General features: G+C 46.1%; 1 protein-coding gene across 1 annotated transcript in view; it reads right to left on the bottom strand.

Annotated features, from left to right (window-relative positions):
- The window catches only part of pdgfd (platelet derived growth factor d), an 88112-nt gene extending 69227 nt beyond the window's left edge, over nt 1–18885 (bottom strand). The window contains exon 1 of the mRNA XM_036961524.1: nt 18142–18885. Within this exon, the coding sequence (XP_036817419.1) occupies nt 18142–18265 (124 nt within the window). The 5' untranslated portion in view covers nt 18266–18885. The remainder of the gene's footprint in view (nt 1–18141) is intronic.
- Nucleotides 18886–19501: the final 616 nt, after the last annotated feature.

The following is a 19501-nucleotide window of genomic DNA, read 5'->3' as shown; positions in this document are numbered from 1 at the left end:
TGCTACCCTACAGAGTGCTGCTACCCTACATCATGGTACTACCCTACCCAACGGTGCTACCCTACAGAGTGCTGCTACCCTACACCACGGTGCTACCCTACAGAGTGCTCTACCCTACGGTGCTACCCTACACCCCGGGGCTACCCTACACCCCGGTGCCACCCTACCCTACGTTGCTACCCTACAGAGTGCTGCTACCCTACACCACGGTGCTACCCTACAGAGTGCTCTACCCTACGGTGCTACCCTACACCCCGGGGCTACCCTACACCCCGGTGCCACCCTACCCAACGGTGCTACCCTACAGAGTGCTGCTACCCTACACCACGGTGCTACCCTACAGAGTGCTCTACCCTACGGTGCTACCCTACACCCCGGGGCTACCCTACACCCCGGTGCCACCCTACCCTACGTTGCTACCCTACAGAGTGCTGCTACCCTACACCACGGTGCTACCCCACGATGCTACCCTACACCACGGTTCTACCCTACGGGTCTACCCTACAGAGTGCCTCTACCCTACACCATGGTGCTACCCTACCTGACAATGCTACCCTACAGAGTGCTGCTACCCTACACCACGGTGCTACCCTACGGTGCTAACCTACACCCCGGGGCTACCCTACACCCCGGTGCATCCCTACCCTACGGTTCTACCCTACAGAGTGCTGCTACACTACACCACCGTGCTACCCTACACCACGGTGCTACCCTACAGAGTGCTGCTACCCTACACCCCAATGCTACCCTACACCAGGGTGCTACCCTACAGAGTGCTTCTACCCTACCCTACGGTTCTACCCTACAGAGTTCTGCTACCCTACTCCATGGTGCTTCCCTACAGAGTGCTGCTACCCTACGGTGCTACCCTACAGAGTGGTGCTACCCTATGGTGCTACCCTATAGAGAGCTTCTACCCTACGGTGCTACCCTACAGAGTGCTTCTACCCTACGGTGCTACCCTACAGAGTGCTGCTACCCTACAGTGCTACCCTACAGAGTGCTGCCACCCCACGATTCTACCCTACACCACAGTGCTACCCTACAGAGTGCTGCTACCCTACACCACAGTGCCTCCCCTACCCGGCTACCCTACAGAGTGCTGCTACACTACACCACGGTGCTATCCTACACCACAGTGCTACCCTACAGAGTGCTGCTACACTACACCACGGTGCAACCCTACCCTGCAACCCTACGGTGCAACCCTACAGAGTGCTGCTACCCTACACCACAGTGCTACCCTACACCACGGTGCTACCCTACCCTGCTACCCTACGGTGCTACCCTACAGAGTGCTGCTACCCTACACCACGGTGCTACCCCACAATGCTACCCTACACCACGGTGCTACCCTACGGTGCTACCCTACAGAGTGCTGCTACCCTACACCATGGTGCTACCCTACACCACGGGCTACCCTACGGTGCTACCCTACAGTGTGCTGCTACCCTACACCACAGTGCTACCCTACAGAGTGCTGCTACCCTACACCACAGTGCTACCCTACAGAGTGCTGCTACCCTACACCACGGTGCCTACCATACCCTACAGAGTGCTGCTACCACACGTTGCTACCCTACAAAGTGCTGCTACACTACACCACAGTGCTACCCTACAGAGTGCTGCTACCCTACGATGCTACCCTACCCTGCTACCCTACTCTACAGTCTACCCTATGGTGCTACGCTACACTACACCACCGTGCCACCCTACGGTCCTATCTACCCTACGGTGCTACCCTACCCTACGGTGCTACCCTACAGAGTGCTGCTGAGGCTACTATAGACCTTCACTGCAAAACAGTGTGTTTTGATCCATTATTTGGTGACGTGTGAATATAGTTGGTATAGTTTATAGTTTTATCTGAAAAGGATTGAGACCGCTATGGAATTCACTGAGGATGGTCCTCCTCTTCCTCTGAGGAGCCTCTGCTGCCCTATATATCATTTTATAGGACCTTAGACAATGTTCCCTCTAAGCTGTGCGTGTGCGTGCATGCAGTAGTCCACCCGAGACTGAAGTATCAGCCCCCAGAGAAGCAGAGATTGAAATTCACTCAACTTTCTAGAGCAGTGCTCACCAAATCGGTCGATCGCAATCGACTGGTCGATCTCCAAGGCATTCCTAGTCGATAGGAGTAACAACATGAATTTGTGCATGAGGCAGAAATAATGTGGTGGGACTCGAGTTTTGCCATCAGCTGGAAGACGATGGTGTCCCTTTTTGGTCAGTGTCAGTGGAGGAAAGGGAGAGAGGAAGGATGTTGAGAGACGGACCCTCAATCTGCTGCTCTCTCCCTCCGTTGAGACTGACCATCAGATGGAGGCACCATCAGCCCAGTAAAATAAAAAGCTAATTATTTAAATGTCTGCTCACTCAGCTGTGCCTCACAAGTAATACAACAACGGATCTATTACTGGTGTGATCAGATAGCCTAGCTCAAATTTTGAAATGTCCTGAACAACAATGCATTGGCAGGTAAATTCAAGCAAAGCCAATATGCGGTGATAATGTATTGGGCCTATAGCTTACTGTACAAACCTCATTGCTACAGAACTGTTTTTGATTGGTTAATGTTGAATAGGATGTTTTTTTTTTAAGTCATGTTAATAAAAAATCAGAGTGTTAGATCTCAGCATTTTGACTCAGATAAGGTTGGTGACCACTGTTCCAGAGTTTTCCCTGTTAACACTGTCAACGTTTTCCTTTACTGTGGCAATTGTGATTGAATCAAGGCAATATTAGCCACTTGCAATGCAGCATACCGAAACAAAGCAAATTATGAAAAGAGATTTTGTTGGCAGAACACATCGGTGTAGGATTCTATTGCATTGACACGCACTACTCAGCCTGTACTCTACACAGACCAGTGTGGCATAATAACCAATCAGAGCTGCAGTAGGTCGATATGCAAATAGACCATTGCCATATATGGTTCTGTGCCATTTACATTGAACTGGACTGTGTTTACAGCATGTACAGCATGAGTGGTGGTGAGTAGGTGAGCTTGTTGAGATCAAAGCGAGAGAGACATGTAGTCACATGTGCACATTTTGTTCATATCATTTGCTAGTTAGTGAGTTATTAGGTTCCAGATCATTTGTAGTCAGCAGCAGGGGAGTGATTGAGCACAAAACCTGTACATTTCTAGACATCCTTGAAAAAAGAGGAGTCAGGAAGAGCCTTTCTTTGTCTTAAAGGGGCAGTGTTGTATTTTGAGACAGGCTTTAATAATCTAAGTAGCCAAAAGGCAGAGGGTAGCATAATTTGTCTGATTCTCTGTAATAATGATATGGGAATAATAATGCATTTTATTTTGTAAAGTGGTTTCTTGCATCAAACAACAGTTTCAGTCGCCTCCTTGTCTGAAGGACAAACGGATGAGCAGGTTAAAGCCCTGCATGAATGCTTCATTGAAGACCACACATTGAAGACCACACATTGAAGACCACACATTGAAGACCACACATTGAAGACCACACATTGAAGACCACACATTGAAGACCACACATTGAAGACCACACATTGAAGACCACACATTGAAGACCACACATTGAAGACCACACATTGAAGACCACACATTGAAGACTACACATTGAAGACTACACATTGAAGACTACACATTGAAGACCACACATTGAAAACCACACATTGAAAACTACACATTGAAGACCACACATTGAAGACTACACATTGAAGACCACACATTGAAGACCACACATTGAAGACTACACATTGAAGACCACACATTGAAGACCACACATTGAAGACTACACATTGAAGACCACACATTGGAGGCTGAATGATAGAACAGCTATTTCCATGTTAAAACATTATTGGATGCATTTTTTTGCACTGTTTTTGATGGTAGGCCACTCTGGTAGGCTATGATCTAGATTATGATCAAATAGCCACAGCAGCCTACTACAGCAGCCTACTACAGCAGCCTACTACAGCAGCCTACTACAGCAGCCTACTACAGCAGCCTACTACAGCAGCCTACTTAGCCACTGTTAAAACTGTAACAGCCTATGTTCAAATCAAAATGTCTGTCACATGCGCCGAATACAACAAGTGTAGACTTTACCGTGAAATGCTGAATACAACAAGTGTAGACTTTACCGTGAAATGCTGAATACAACAAGTGTAGACTTTACCGTGAAATGCTGAATACAACAGGTGTAGACTTTACCGTGAAATGCTGAATACAACAGGTGTAGACTTTACCGTGAAATGCTGAATACAACAAGTGTAGACTTTACCGTGAAATGCTGAATACAACAAGTGTAGACTTTACCGTGAAATGCTGAATACAACAAGTGTAGACTTTACCGTGAAATGCTGAATACAACAGGTGTAGACTTTACCGTGAAATGCTGAATACAACAAGTGTAGACTTTACCGTGAAATGCTGAATACAACAAGTGTAGACTTTACCGTGAAATGCTGAATACAACAGGTGTAGACTTTACCGTGAAATGCTGAATACAACAAGTGTAGACTTTACCGTGAAATGCTAACTGATAAAACCCTTAACCAACAGTGCAGTTGAAGAAGAACATAATGTTCACAGTGTGTGTTGGAAGTTGCACATTCAGGAACAGCCTTTCATTCTTCAGCAGACTTTGATGTCTAAACAGACTGTTGTCAGTGTGTGTGTGTGTTACTTGCAAACACTCTTTGCCATATTAGATTTGCTCTGAGACCCGCAGCGGAACCAGCCTTTGATTAAAGAAGAGAAAGAAAGATGGAGAGATTGAGGAAGGAATCAGACATATTAAAGGTGGGGACGTACAGAGCGATATGCAATGGTGTAGACCAGAGAGTGAGATAAGAGAGGTGGGCCTCTTTCCTATATGGTGTCTTTAATAAATTAAAAACACTTTGTTTTCATGAGGAGGTTGGGAGTTTGTCAGTGAGTGTATGTGTGTGGTTTTGTGTGGGTGTGCGCCTCTCTCTGTCTGCATGTGTGTCCCTCTGTGTGTGCGCGCCTCTCTCTCTCTCTCTCTCTCTCTCTGTGCATGTCTCTCTCTCTCTCTGTGTGTATGTCTCTCTGTGTGTGTGTGTATATTTGTCTCTCTCTCTCTCTGTGTGTGTGTATATGTCTCTCTCTCTGTGTGTGTGTGTACAGGTCTCTCTGTGTGTGTGTGTGTGTGTACATGTCTCTCTGTGTGTGTGTGTGTGTACATGTCTCTCTCTCTCTGTGTGTATCTCTCTCTCTCTCTCTGTGTGTATGTCTCTCTGTGTGATGTCTCTCTCTGTGTGTGTATATATATGTCTCTCTCTCTCTCTCTCTCTCTCTCTGTGTGTATGTCTCTCTCAGTGTGTGTGAGTATATATGTCTCTCTATCTCTGTGTGTATGTCTCTGTGTGTGTGTGTGTGTCTCTCTCTGTGTGTTTTCTGCTGTCTCCTCAGTGAAGGTGATGGGTTGTTTTGAACACAAAGGCCAAATATTGTTTGCCAAGCACACACACTTATGGTGAGGAGGGGAGTATGAATACAACGCTAAACAAACACAGGAGAAACCTTGGTGGGAATTCCTGAATGCGCCGTGTGACAGAGCTTGCCAACCAAAATCACACACACACACACACTATACCAAATGATGTGTTAGTTCAATGATGAGGGGTCTGTGTCAACCTGAAGTCCCAAGACAGCACTGTACCCACCTAAGGATCTGTGTTTTTCAGACATCTATTACCTGTGTTTGAAAAATTCGCTTGACACTTAAATCTCAACAGATTGATCGGTTTCATTTTACTCTTGCGACTCTTTCATACTTTTTTCAGGTAACGTTATGCCAGGTAACGTTATGCCAGGTAACGCTATGCCAGGTAACGTTATGCCAGGTAACGCTATGCCAGGTAACGTTATGCCAGGTAACGTTATGCCAGGTAACGTTATGCCAGGTAACGTTATGCCAGGTAACGCTATGCCAGGTAACGCTATGCCAGGTAACGTTATGCCAGGTAACGTTATGCCAGGTAACGTTATGCCAGGTAACGTTATGCCAGGTAACGCTATGCCAGGTAACGCTATGCCAGGTAACGTTATGCCAGGTAACGTTATGCCAGGTAACGTTATGCCAGGTAACGTTATGCCAGGTAACGTTTTGCCAGGTAAAGTTATGCCAGGTAACGTTATTCCTGCAGAACCCTGTCAGACACACCCCGGGAATGGCTGAATTGGGCTCAATGGAATACATTATATTTCCGTTGCATCGATAAGAACGCTAAAGCTGCGTCAGACATTTAACACATCGTCTCGACACCACAAGACAGACTACTTTATTTTGACTGGTGGTAAGTTCTTGTGGAATTTAAAAAGTAGTAGACATTGTCACGCCCTGACCTTAGAGAGCGTTTTTATTTCTCTATTTGGTTAGGTCGGGGTGTGATTTGGGTGGGCATTCTAGTTTTTCTATTTCTTTGTTGGCCGGGTATGGTTCGCTGGAGCCTCCAGCAACGGTCGGCGGTCCAGAGCCTCCAGCGACGGTCCAGAGCCTCCAGTGACGGTCCAGAGCCTCCAGCGACGGTCCAGAGCCTCCAGCGACGGTCGGCGGTCCAGAGCCTCCAGTGACGGTCGGCGGTCTAGAGCCTCCAGTGACAGTCGGCGGTTCAGAGCCTCCAGTGACGGTCCAGAACCTCCAGTGACGGTCCAGAGCCTTCAGTGACGGTCCAGAGCCTCCAGTGACGGTCGGCGGTCCAGAGCCTCCAGTGACGGTCGGCGGTTCAGAGCCTCCAGCGACGGTCCAGAGCCTCCAGTGACGGTCCAGAGCCTCCAGTGACGGTCCAGAGCCTCCAGTGACGGTCGGCGGTCCAGAGCCTCCAGTGACGGTCCAGAGCCTCCAGCGACGGTCGGCGGTTCAGAGCCTCCAGTGACGGTCGGCGGTCCAGAGCCTCCAGTGACGGTCGGCGGTCCAGAGCCTCCAGTGACGGTCGGCGGTCCAGAGCCTCCAGTGACGGTCCAGAGCCTCCAGCGCCGGTCCAGAACCTCCAGCGACGGTCCAGAGCCTCCAGCGACGGTCGGCGGTCCAGAGCCTCCAGTGATGGTCTGCAGCCTAGAGCCTCCAGTGGGGGTTCCCAGCTTAGAGCCTCCTGTGAAGGTTCAGGAGTCCCCAACGACGATCTTACGGTCCGGAGTCCCCGACGACAATCTTACGGTCCGGAGTCCCCGACGCCGATCTTACGGTCCGGAGTCCCCGACGCCGATCTTACGGTCCGGAGTCCCCGACGACAATCTTACGGTCCGGAGTCCCCGACGACAATCTTACGGTCCGGAGTCCCCGACGACAATCTTACGGTCCGGAGTCCCCGACGACAATCTTACGGTCCGGAAGTCCCCGACGACAATCTTACGGTCCGGAGTCCCCGACGACAATCCACGGTCCGGAACCTCCGGCGAAGATCCACGGTCCGGTTCCACGGAAGCGGAGGCGGAAGCGGAGGGATCAGCGAGCGGAGCGGGGTCTACGTCCCGAACCGGAGCCACCACAGAGGCTAGATGCCCACCCAGACCAGACAGCCACAGCAGCCTACTACAGCAGCCTACTACAGCAGCCTACTACAGCAGCCTACTACAGCAGCCTACTACAGCAGCCTACTACAGCAGCCTACTACAGCAGCCTACTTAGCCACTGTTAAAACTGTAACAGCCTATGTTCAAATCAAAATGTCTGTCACATGCGCCGAATACAACAAGTGTAGACTTTACCGTGAAATGCTGAATACAACAAGTGTAGACTTTACCGTGAAATGCTGAATACAACAAGTGTAGACTTTACCGTGAAATGCTGAATACAACAGGTGTAGACTTTACCGTGAAATGCTGAATACAACAGGTGTAGACTTTACCGTGAAATGCTGAATACAACAAGTGTAGACTTTACCGTGAAATGCTGAATACAACAAGTGTAGACTTTACCGTGAAATGCTGAATACAACAAGTGTAGACTTTACCGTGAAATGCTGAATACAACAGGTGTAGACTTTACCGTGAAATGCTGAATACAACAAGTGTAGACTTTACCGTGAAATGCTGAATACAACAAGTGTAGACTTTACCGTGAAATGCTGAATACAACAGGTGTAGACTTTACCGTGAAATGCTGAATACAACAAGTGTAGACTTTACCGTGAAATGCTAACTGATAAAACCCTTAACCAACAGTGCAGTTGAAGAAGAACATAATGTTCACAGTGTGTGTTGGAAGTTGCACATTCAGGAACAGCCTTTCATTCTTCAGCAGACTTTGATGTCTAAACAGACTGTTGTCAGTGTGTGTGTGTGTTACTTGCAAACACTCTTTGCCATATTAGATTTGCTCTGAGACCCGCAGCGGAACCAGCCTTTGATTAAAGAAGAGAAAGAAAGATGGAGAGATTGAGGAAGGAATCAGACATATTAAAGGTGGGGACGTACAGAGCGATATGCAATGGTGTAGACCAGAGAGTGAGATAAGAGAGGTGGGCCTCTTTCCTATATGGTGTCTTTAATAAATTAAAAACACTTTGTTTTCATGAGGAGGTTGGGAGTTTGTCAGTGAGTGTATGTGTGTGGTTTTGTGTGGGTGTGCGCCTCTCTCTGTCTGCATGTGTGTCCCTCTGTGTGTGCGCGCCTCTCTCTCTCTCTCTCTCTCACTCTGTGCATGTCTCTCTCTCTCTCTGTGTGTATGTCTCTCTGTGTGTGTGTGTATATTTGTCTCTCTCTCTCTGTGTGTGTGTATATGTCTCTCTCTCTGTGTGTGTGTATATGTCTCTCTCTCTGTGTGTGTGTGTACAGGTCTCTCTGTGTGTGTGTGTGTGTGTACATGTCTCTCTGTGTGTGTGTGTGTGTACATGTCTCTCTCTCTCTGTGTGTATCTCTCTCTCTCTCTCTGTGTGTATGTCTCTCTGTGTGATGTCTCTCTCTGTGTGTGTATATATATGTCTCTCTCTCTCTCTCTCTCTCTGTGTGTATGTCTCTCTCAGTGTGTGTATATATATGTCTCTCTCTCTCTCTCTCTCTCTCTCTCTGTGTGTATGTCTCTCTCAGTGTGTGTGAGTATATATGTCTCTCTATCTCTGTGTGTATGTCTCTGTGTGTGTGTGTGTGTGTCTCTCTCTGTGTGTTGTCTGCTGTCTCCTCAGTGAAGGTGATGGGTTGTTTTGAACACAAAGGCCAAATATTGTTTGCCAAGCACACACACTTATGGTGAGGAGGGGAGTATGAATACAACGCTAAACAAACACAGGAGAAACCTTGGTGGGAATTCCTGAATGCGCCGTGTGACAGAGCTTGCCAACCAAAATCACACACACACACACTATACCAAATGATGTGTTAGTTCAATGATGAGGGGTCTGTGTCAACCTGAAGTCCCAAGACAGCACTGTACCCACCTAAGGATCTGTGTTTTTCAGACATCTATTACCTGTGTTTGAAAAATTCGCTTGACACTTAAATCTCAACAGATTGATCGGTTTCATTTTACTCTTGCGACTCTTTCATACTTTTTTCAGGTAACGTTATGCCAGGTAACGTTATGCCAGGTAACGCTATGCCAGGTAACGTTATGCCAGGTAACGCTATGCCAGGTAACGTTATGCCAGGTAACGTTATGCCAGGTAACGTTATGCCAGGTAACGTTATGCCAGGTAACGCTATGCCAGGTAACGCTATGCCAGGTAACGTTATGCCAGGTAACGTTATGCCAGGTAACGTTATGCCAGGTAACGTTATGCCAGGTAACGCTATGCCAGGTAACGCTATGCCAGGTAACGTTATGCCAGGTAACGCTATGCCAGGTAACGCTATGCCAGGTAACGTTATGCCAGGTAACGTTATGCCAGGTAACGTTATGCCAGGTAACGCTATGCCAGGTAACGTTATGCCAGGTAACGCTATGCCAGGTAACGTTATGCCAGGTAACGTTATGCCAGGTAACGCTATGCCAGGTAACGCTATGCCAGGTAACGTTATGCCAGGTAACGTTATGCCAGGTAACGTTATGCCAGGTAACGTTATGCCAGGTAACGCTATGCCAGGTAACGCTATGCCAGGTAACGTTATGCCAGGTAACGTTATGCCAGGTAACGTTTTGCCAGGTAAAGTTATGCCAGGTAACGTTATTCCTGCAGAACCCTGTCAGACACACCCCGGGAATGGCTGAATTGGGCTCAATGGAATACATTATATTTCCGTTGCATCGATAAGAACGCTAAAGCTGCGTCAGACATTTAACACATCGTCTCGACACCACAAGACAGACTACTTTATTTTGACTGGTGGTAAGTTCTTGTGGAATTTAAAAAGTAGTAGACATTGTCACGCCCTGACCTTAGAGAGCGTTTTTATTTCTCTATTTGGTTAGGTCGGGGTGTGATTTGGGTGGGCATTCTAGTTTTTCTATATCTTTGTTGGCCGGGTATGGTTCGCTGGAGCCTCCAGCAACGGTCGGCGGTCCAGAGCCTCCAGCGACGGTCCAGAGCCTCCAGTGACGGTCCAGAGCCTCCAGCGACGGTCCAGAGCCTCCAGCGACGGTCGGCGGTCCAGAGCCTCCAGTGACGGTCGGCGGTCTAGAGCCTCCAGTGACAGTCGGCGGTTCAGAGCCTCCAGTGACGGTCCAGAACCTCCAGTGACGGTCCAGAGCCTTCAGTGACGGTCCAGAGCCTCCAGTGACGGTCGGCGGTCCAGAGCCTCCAGTGACGGTCGGCGGTTCAGAGCCTCCAGCGACGGTCCAGAGCCTCCAGTGACGGTCCAGAGCCTCCAGTGACGGTCCAGAGCCTCCAGTGACGGTCGGCGGTCCAGAGCCTCCAGTGACGGTCCAGAGCCTCCAGCGACGGTCGGCGGTTCAGAGCCTCCAGTGACGGTCGGCGGTCCAGAGCCTCCAGTGACGGTCGGCGGTCCAGAGCCTCCAGTGACGGTCGGCGGTCCAGAGCCTCCAGTGACGGTCCAGAGCCTCCAGCGCCGGTCCAGAACCTCCAGCGACGGTCCAGAGCCTCCAGCGACGGTCGGCGGTCCAGAGCCTCCAGTGATGGTCTGCAGTCTAGAGCCTCCAGTGGGGGTTCCCAGCTTAGAGCCTCCTGTGAAGGTTCAGGAGTCCCCAACGACGATCTTACGGTCCGGAGTCCCCGACGCCGATCTTACGGTCCGGAGTCCCCGACGCCGATCTTACGGTCCGGAGTCCCCGACGACAATCTTACGGTCCGGAGTCCCCGACGACAATCTTACGGTCCGGAGTCCCCGACGACAATCTTACGGTCCGGAGTCCCCGACGACAATCTTACGGTCCGGAGTCCCCGACGACAATCTTACGGTCCGGAGTCCCCGACGACAATCTTACGGTCCGGAGTCCCCGACGACAATCTTACGGTCCGGAGTCCCCGACGACAATCTTACGGTCCGGAAGTCCCCGACGACAATCTTACGGTCCGGAGTCCCCGACGACAATCCACGGTCCGGAACCTCCGGCGAAGATCCACGGTCCGGTTCCACGGAAGCGGAGGCGGAAGCGGAGGGATCAGCGAGCGGAGCGGGGTCTACGTCCCGAACCGGAGCCACCACAGAGGCTAGATGCCCACCCAGACCCTCCCCCATGGAGTCAGGTTTTGCGGCCGGAGTCCGCAACTTTGGGGGGGGGGGGGGGGGGGGGGGGGGGGGGGGGTACTGTCACGAATACAGACTCAAGCTCATTACCATAACGCAACGTTAACTATTCATGAAAATCGCAAATGAAATGAAATAAATATGCTAGCTCTCAAGCTTAGCCTTTTGTTAACAACACTGTCATCTCAGATTTTCAAAATATGCTTCTCAACCATTGCAAAACAAGCATTTGTGTAACAGTATTGATGGCTAACGTAGCATTTAGCATTAGTATTCAGCTGGCAACATTTACACAAAAAAACAGAAAAGCATTCAAATAAAATCATTTACCTTTGAAGAACTTCAGATGTTTTCAATGAGGAGACTCTCAGATAGCAAATGTTCAGTTTTTCCTGAAAGATTATTTGTTTAGGACAAATCGCTCCGTTTTCTGCGTCACGTTTAGCTATGAAAAAACCCCTGTATCCAGGATTGTGTAAATCTATCAGCAAGCTCATTAGCATAACACAACGTTAACTATTTATGAAAATCGCAAATGAAATGAAATAAATATGCCATCTCTCAAGCTTAGCCTTTTGTAAACAACACTGTCATCTCAGATTTTCAAAATATGCTTCTCAACCATAGGAAAACAATCATTTGTGTAAAAGTAGCTAGCTAGAGTTAGCATTTCGCGTTAGCATTTAGCGTTAGCATTAGCGTTAGCATCCAGCACGCAACATTAACAAAAACATAAAAGCCTTCAAATAAAATAATTTACCTTTGAAGAACTTCTGATGTTTTCAATGAGGATACTCTCAGTTAGATAGCAGATGCTCAGTTTTTCCAAAAAGATTCCTTGTGTATTAGAAATAGCTCCGTTTTATACATCACATTTGGCTACCAAAAAAAATCCGAAAATTCAGTCCTCAAAACGCGAACTTTTTTCCAAATTAACTCCATAATATCGACTGAAAACATGGCAAACGTTGTTTAGAATCAATCATCAAGGTGTTTTTCACATATCTCTTCATTGATACATCGTTCTTGGACACATGCTTTCTCCCCTGAATCAAATGGTAAAGTAGAAGCAGCTGGCAATTGCGCACCGAATTCGACGCAGGACACCAGGCGGACACTTGGAAAATGTAGTCTCTTATGGTCAATCTTCCAATGATATGCCTACAAATACGTCACAATGCTGCTAAGACCTTGGGCGAACGACAGAAAGTGTAGGCTCATTCCTTGCGCAATCACAGCCATATAAGGAGACAATGGAAAACAGAGCTTCAGAAATTCTGCTAATTCCTGGTTGATGCATCATCTTGGTTTCGCCTGTAGAATGAGTTCTGGGGCACTTACAGACAAAATCTTTGCAGATTCTGAAACTTCAGAGTGTTTTCTTTCCAAAACTGTCAAGAATATGCATAGTCGAGCATCTTTTCGTGACAAAATATCGCGCTTAAAACGGGAACGTTTTTTATCCAAAAATGAAATAGCGCCCCTAGAGCTCTAACAGGTTAAAGAGCCTTTTTATTTCTCTATTATTTCTCTATTTGGTTAGGTCGGGTGTGATTTGGGTGGGCATTCTAGTTTTTTTATTTGACCGTTGACCGGGTATGGTTCCCAATCAGAGGCAGCTGTCTATCGTTGTCTCTGATTGGGGATCATACTTTGGCAGCCTTTTTTCCCACCTTAGTGTGTGGGATCTTGTTTTTGTGTAGTGCCTGTGAGCACTCCAGTCGTTACGTCTCGTTTGTTCTTTATTGTTTTGTTGGTGAGTTTCGATGAATTAAAACATGTGGAACCCTATACACGCTGCGCCTTGGACCAATCATATCAACGAGCCTGACAGACATTTAATACAGATGAAATTAAAGCAACTTCCAAAAATGAACACTGGGATACAGTGGTATTATGTCTGATCTTGCAAACAATGTAAAGTATGTAGACAGGTGTGTGTGTGTGTGTATGTATAGATAGGTGTTATTTACAGCCAAGCCTGTTGATTTTCAATCTGAGAGTATCCTGCTACTGACATACTTGTGGAACTATGCAAAACTACTTGTGCATGACACAAGTCATTTTTCCAACAATTGTTTACAGACAGATTATTTAACTTACAATTCACAGTATCACAATTCCAGTGGGTCAGAAGTTTACATACTATAAGTTGACTGTGCCTTTAAACAGCTTGGAAAATTCCAGAAAATTATGTCATGACTTTAGAAGCTTCTGATAGGCTAATTGACATAGTTTGAGTCAATTGGAGGTGTACCTGTGGATGTATTTCAAGGCCTACCTTCAAACTCAGTGCCTCTTTGCTTGACATTATGGAAAAATCAAAAGAAATCAGCCAAAACTCAAAATTGTAGACCTCCACAAGTCTAGTTCATCCTTGGGAGCAATTTCCAAATGCCTGAAGGTACCACGTTCATCTGTACAAACAATAGTATGCAAGTATAAACACCATGGGACCACGCAGCCGCCATAATGCTCAGGAAGGAGACGCGTTCTGTCTCCTAGAGATGAACATACTTTGGTGTGAAAAGTGCAAATCAATCCCAGAACAACAGCAAAGGCCCATGTGAAGATGCTGCAGGAAACAGGTACAAAAGTATCTATATCCAAAGTAAAACGAGTCCTATATCGACATAACCTGAAAGGTCGCTCACCAAGGAAGAAGCCACTGCCCCAAAACTGCCATAAAAAAGCCAGACTACGGTTTGGAACTGCACATGGGGACAAAGATCGTACTTTTTGGAGAAATGTCCTCTAGTCTGATGAAACAAAAATAATACTGTTTGGCCATAATGACCATCATTATGTTGGAAGGAAAAAGGGGGAGGCTTGCAAGCCGAAGAACACCATTCCAACCGTGAAGCACGGGGGTGGCAGCATCATATTGTGGGGGTGCTTTGCTGCAGGAGGGACTGGTGCACTTCACAAAATATATGGCATCATGAGGCTTGAAAATTGTGTGGATATATTGAAGCAACATCTCAAGACATCAGTCAGGAAGTTTAAAGCTTGATCGCAAATGGGTCTTCCAATTGGACAATAACCCCAAGCATACTTCCAAAGTTGTGTCAAAATGGCTTAAGGACAACAAAGTCAAGGTATTGGAGTAGCTTTCACAAAGCCCTGACTTCAATCCCATAAAAAATATGTGGGCAGAACTGAAAAAGTGTGTGCAAGCAAGCAGGCCTACAAACCTGACTCAGTTACACCAGCTTTGTCAGGAGATTCTGGGCCTATATTCACACAACTTATTGTGGGAAGCTCGTGGAAGGCTACCCAAAATATTTGACCCAAGTTAAACAATTTAAAGGTAATGCTACTAAATACAAATTGAGTGTATGTAAACTTCTGACCCACTGGGAATGTGATGAAATAATTCTCTCAACTATTATTCTGACATTTCACATTCTTAAAATAAAGTGGTGATCCTATCTGACCTAAGACAGGGAATTTTTACTAGGATTAAATGTCAGGAATTGTGAAAAATTGAGTTTAAATGTATTTGGCTAAGGTGTATGTGAACTTCCAACTTCAACTGTATGTATATGTACGTACGTGTACACACACACACACACATACACATACATATATAAATATATATTATTATTATTATTATTTTATTTTTTATCAAACAGTTTGGAGGATCTTCATTGTCCAACTGTTGCATTTGTTACAATTGTTTTCATCACCTTTTAACAATTTTGATGAATGTTGCTAATGTGTCCACACACACACCTGTCAGAAGTAAAGGGAGGTTGGAGTATTGAAAGAATCCAAACACTGGAGATCAGATCAACAATCTGCATACAGACCCAAATTACCCAATCCATTAGGATGGGCCTCTCCCGCTGAGACTCTTAGTTGATACGGCATATGGAGCGTACACACACACACACACACACACACACAGGAGGAGTGCGAGACGAACCAGGGCCTAGAGCATGGCACAGAGGTGTAAGTGATACTGTGGTATTTTCCTCTTTCTCTGCCCAGAAAGAGGCTCATAGCAGGCAGCTGTGTGTGAATTAGAGAGACAGACTGTTATAATGTAGGCATTCTGCTGTGGATGTGGCTGTAGTCTCCAGGCTAAACTAAATGACACCTGTGGGTTGTTAGTGTTACTGTGGTTCTACAACACTGAGGACAATGTTACTGTGGTTCTACAACACTGAGAACAATGTTACTGTGGTTCTACAACACTGAGGACAATGTTACTGTGGTTTTACAACACTGAGTACAATGTTACTGTGGTTCTACAACACTGAGGACAATGTTACTGTGGTTCTACAACACTGGGGACAATGTTACTGTTGTTCTACAACACTGAGGACAATGTTACTGTGGTTCTACAACACTGAGGACAATGTTACTGTGGTTCTACAACACTGAGAACAATGTTACTGTGGTTCTACAACACTGAGGATGACCAGGTCAACAAGGTAGCTATGACTACAGGTAAGAAAAGACCAGAACACTGAGGACAATGTTACTGTGGTTCAACTACACTGAGAACAATGTTACTGTGGTTGTAGAACACTGAGGACAATGTTACTGTGTTACTGTGGTTTTACAACACTGAGTACAATGTTACTGTGTTACTGTGGTTCTACAACACTGAGGACAATGTTACTGTGGTTCTACAACACTGGGGACAATGTTACTGTTGTTCTACAACACTGAGGACAATGTTACTGTGGTTCTACAACACTGAGAACAATGTTACTGTGGTTCTACAACACTGAGGATGACCAGGTCAACAAGGTAGCTATGACTACAGGTAAGAAAAGACCAGAACACTGAGGACAATGTTACTGTGGTTCTACTACACTGAGAACAATGTTACTGTGGTTGTAGAACACTGAGGACAATGTTACTGTGTTACTGTGGTTCTACAACACTGAGGACAATGTTACTGTGGTTCTACTACACTGAGAACAATGTTACTGTGGTTGTAGAACACTGAGGACAATGTTACTGTGTTACTGTGGTTCTACAACACTGAGGACAATGTTACTGTTGTTCTACAACAATGAGGACAATGTTACTGTGGTTCTACAACACTGAGGACAATGTTACTGTGGTTTTACAACACTGAGGACAATGTTACTGTGGTTTTACAACACTGAAGACAATGTTACTGTGGTTCTACTACACTGAGAACAATGTTACTGTGGATGTAGAACACTGAGGACAATGTTACTGTGTTACTGTGGTTTTACAACACTGAGTACAATGTTACTGTGGTTCTACAACACTGAGGACAATGTTACTGTGGTTTTACAACACTGAGGACAATGTTACTGTGGTTTTACAACACTGAGGACAATGTTACTGTGGTTTTACAACACTGAGGACAATGTTACTGTGTTACTGTGGTTTTACAACACTGAGGACAATGTTACTGTGTTACTGTGGTTTTACAACACTGAGGACAATGTTACTGTGGTTTTACAACACTGAGGACAATGTTACTGTGTTACTGTGGTTTTACAACACTGAGGACAATGTTACTGTGTTACTGTGGTTTTACAAAACTGAGAACAATGTTACTGTGGTTTTACAACACTGAGGACAATGTTAATGTGTTACTGTGGTTTTACAACACGGAGAACAATGTTACTGTGGTTTTACAACACGGAGAACAATGTTACTGTGGTTTTACAACACTGAGGACAATGTTACTGTTTTACTGTAGTTTTACAACACTGGGGACAATGTTACTGTGTTACTGTGGTTTTACAACACTGAGAACAATGTTACTGTGGTTCTAGAACACTGAGGGCAATGTTACTGTGGTTCTACAACACTGAGGACAATGTTACTGTGGTTCTACAACACTGTTCTACAAAACTCAACTGGTACTCTCTCTTCTCCTCCTGCTGCCTGTGCCCTATATCCTAAATGGTGTCTCTCGCCCTTTCCATTTGTCTTTCCCCCTATTCTTTCCATAGCCCCATGCAGCTGTCTCTTTCATTCCCTCTCATCTGCCTTCGCTCCTCTGCTCTTGATCACCTCCACTCTCCCCTCTGTCTCTCTCAGACAAAGTAACAATAGTGTGTCTAGGTCATTTGAACAGGTCAACACAAAAAGCTGACTTCCCATGAGTAGCCAGGTCATTTGTCACCACGGACTAAGACATACACACCACTAGATGAAACAACATCTAGGCTTCTCCTGACAGGCCACTTATGACATGGACTGTCTAATCAAGATTACATTCAACTTCTATAGTTCTATATTCACCTTTCATTGTTTTATAATTCAATTGAGTATTGTTAATGTGGATATTTTAGAATACATTGTAGAAGTCTGATGTGTCTAGGCCTAATTAACCAACATTGTTCATAAGGACCTCTTTCAATGTCATCTGTAACCAAACAACTGCAAGTATAAATCCATTGTGATCAGAACTCAAATCATTACTAAGAGTAATTATATTACCACCCATTATAGGCTACAGACAGTTTGTCCAAAACACCAGTTGCTTTGTTGTTGAAACACTTGTTACTGTACATTCACACAAAATTGACTTACACAAATCAAAAACTCACCATCTCGCCTCAAGTTTGACGACCGCATCACCTTGGCGGACACTACTTGGGCTTGTGTGCCCCCGGTAAAGCCCACCAGCAGGGCGAGCAACAGCGCAAGTACCACGCGCCCAGAGAAGTTCATTCTGTCCGTGGCGTTTGCACACCGTAAACTGAATTCCCAAACGTGGAAGGACAATTTACTGTTCTGAAAAGAGACCAATTACCTACTTGTGTTTTCTCTAGAGACTCAAGTAAAAGTTTGCTTAAAACTTTCGTGCTATTCGCATCATTTCTCCCGATTTGCTTTTCACTGTGAAGTTGGACTGGAGCAAACTGCCTGTCTCAAACTCACCATGCATGAGCTCTGCGGCTACAGAACACCGAGCAGGTTCATATACCTCAGACATATACTCCCGTCCACGGTCAAACACAAGCACGGGCGCCGATTTCTTATCGCGAGTTAATCCTCACGGGTAATTCCATGAGAAACAGTCCACATTCCTTTAGCTTCTCTGATATCAGAGCGCGCTGGAAATGCGTTCCAACAGCTGAACTTCGAGGCTAAGATTGTGTGTCTCTCGCCGTAGCTCTCTACACACACACACTTGTGTGTGAATCTTCAGTCGGTCAGAGGGGCAGACTTCAGTAGAGGAGGGTTGTCCCTCTTCCGTGATCCGGGACGAGGAAATAGACCAGAAGGAACATTTTAGCGGAAAAAAAGAACGTGGGAGATCACAGTCACAGTCAGACACACACAAAGAGAGAGTGAGAAGGAGCCAGGAAGGGAATTTTCAGCGAGAAAGAAACTTGACTGGAGACGAAATTAACAGGAGGAGAAGAGTCAGTGACAGCATTGCACACTGACACTAATAAAGTATGCCCTCTGGGCAAAACTTGTCCCGGGAAGAACTCTGACATGAATTCACTTGTTGAAGCGCCTGTTGAATAAGTGGAAACCATGTCTGACAATGTTCTTCATTTCATAATTTCACTGAGCAAATGCAAGCACGTCTAAAAGAGTTCCAGGCTATTATACAGCATTATTACATCTAAACTTTTCACTCATTTGGTGTATGTATGTATTCTGTTCATTCACCTGTAATAGCATGAAATTCATATAATATTATTTTGCAAAGTGTAGCCTATTCAGGCTGCTGAAGGCTGTGCTGACATCTGCAGATATTTCCGTAATGCCTATATTATATTGAGGCCTTGTTATTTTCTTGTTTTGTAGATACTACAGGAGGCTTTGCATTGTGACAAGACAACAGTCTCTCCCTCAATGTCAGCAAAACAAAGGAGATGATTGTTGACTTCAGGAAGCAGAGGACAGAACATGCCCCGATCCACATCAATGAGACTGCAATGGAGAGTCAGC

Source organism: Oncorhynchus mykiss, chromosome 24 (genome assembly GCF_013265735.2).
Source record: "Oncorhynchus mykiss isolate Arlee chromosome 24, USDA_OmykA_1.1, whole genome shotgun sequence".
In the NCBI taxonomy this organism is placed as follows: Eukaryota; Metazoa; Chordata; class Actinopteri; order Salmoniformes; family Salmonidae; genus Oncorhynchus; species Oncorhynchus mykiss.
This window is presented reverse-complemented; position numbering and strand designations above follow the sequence as displayed.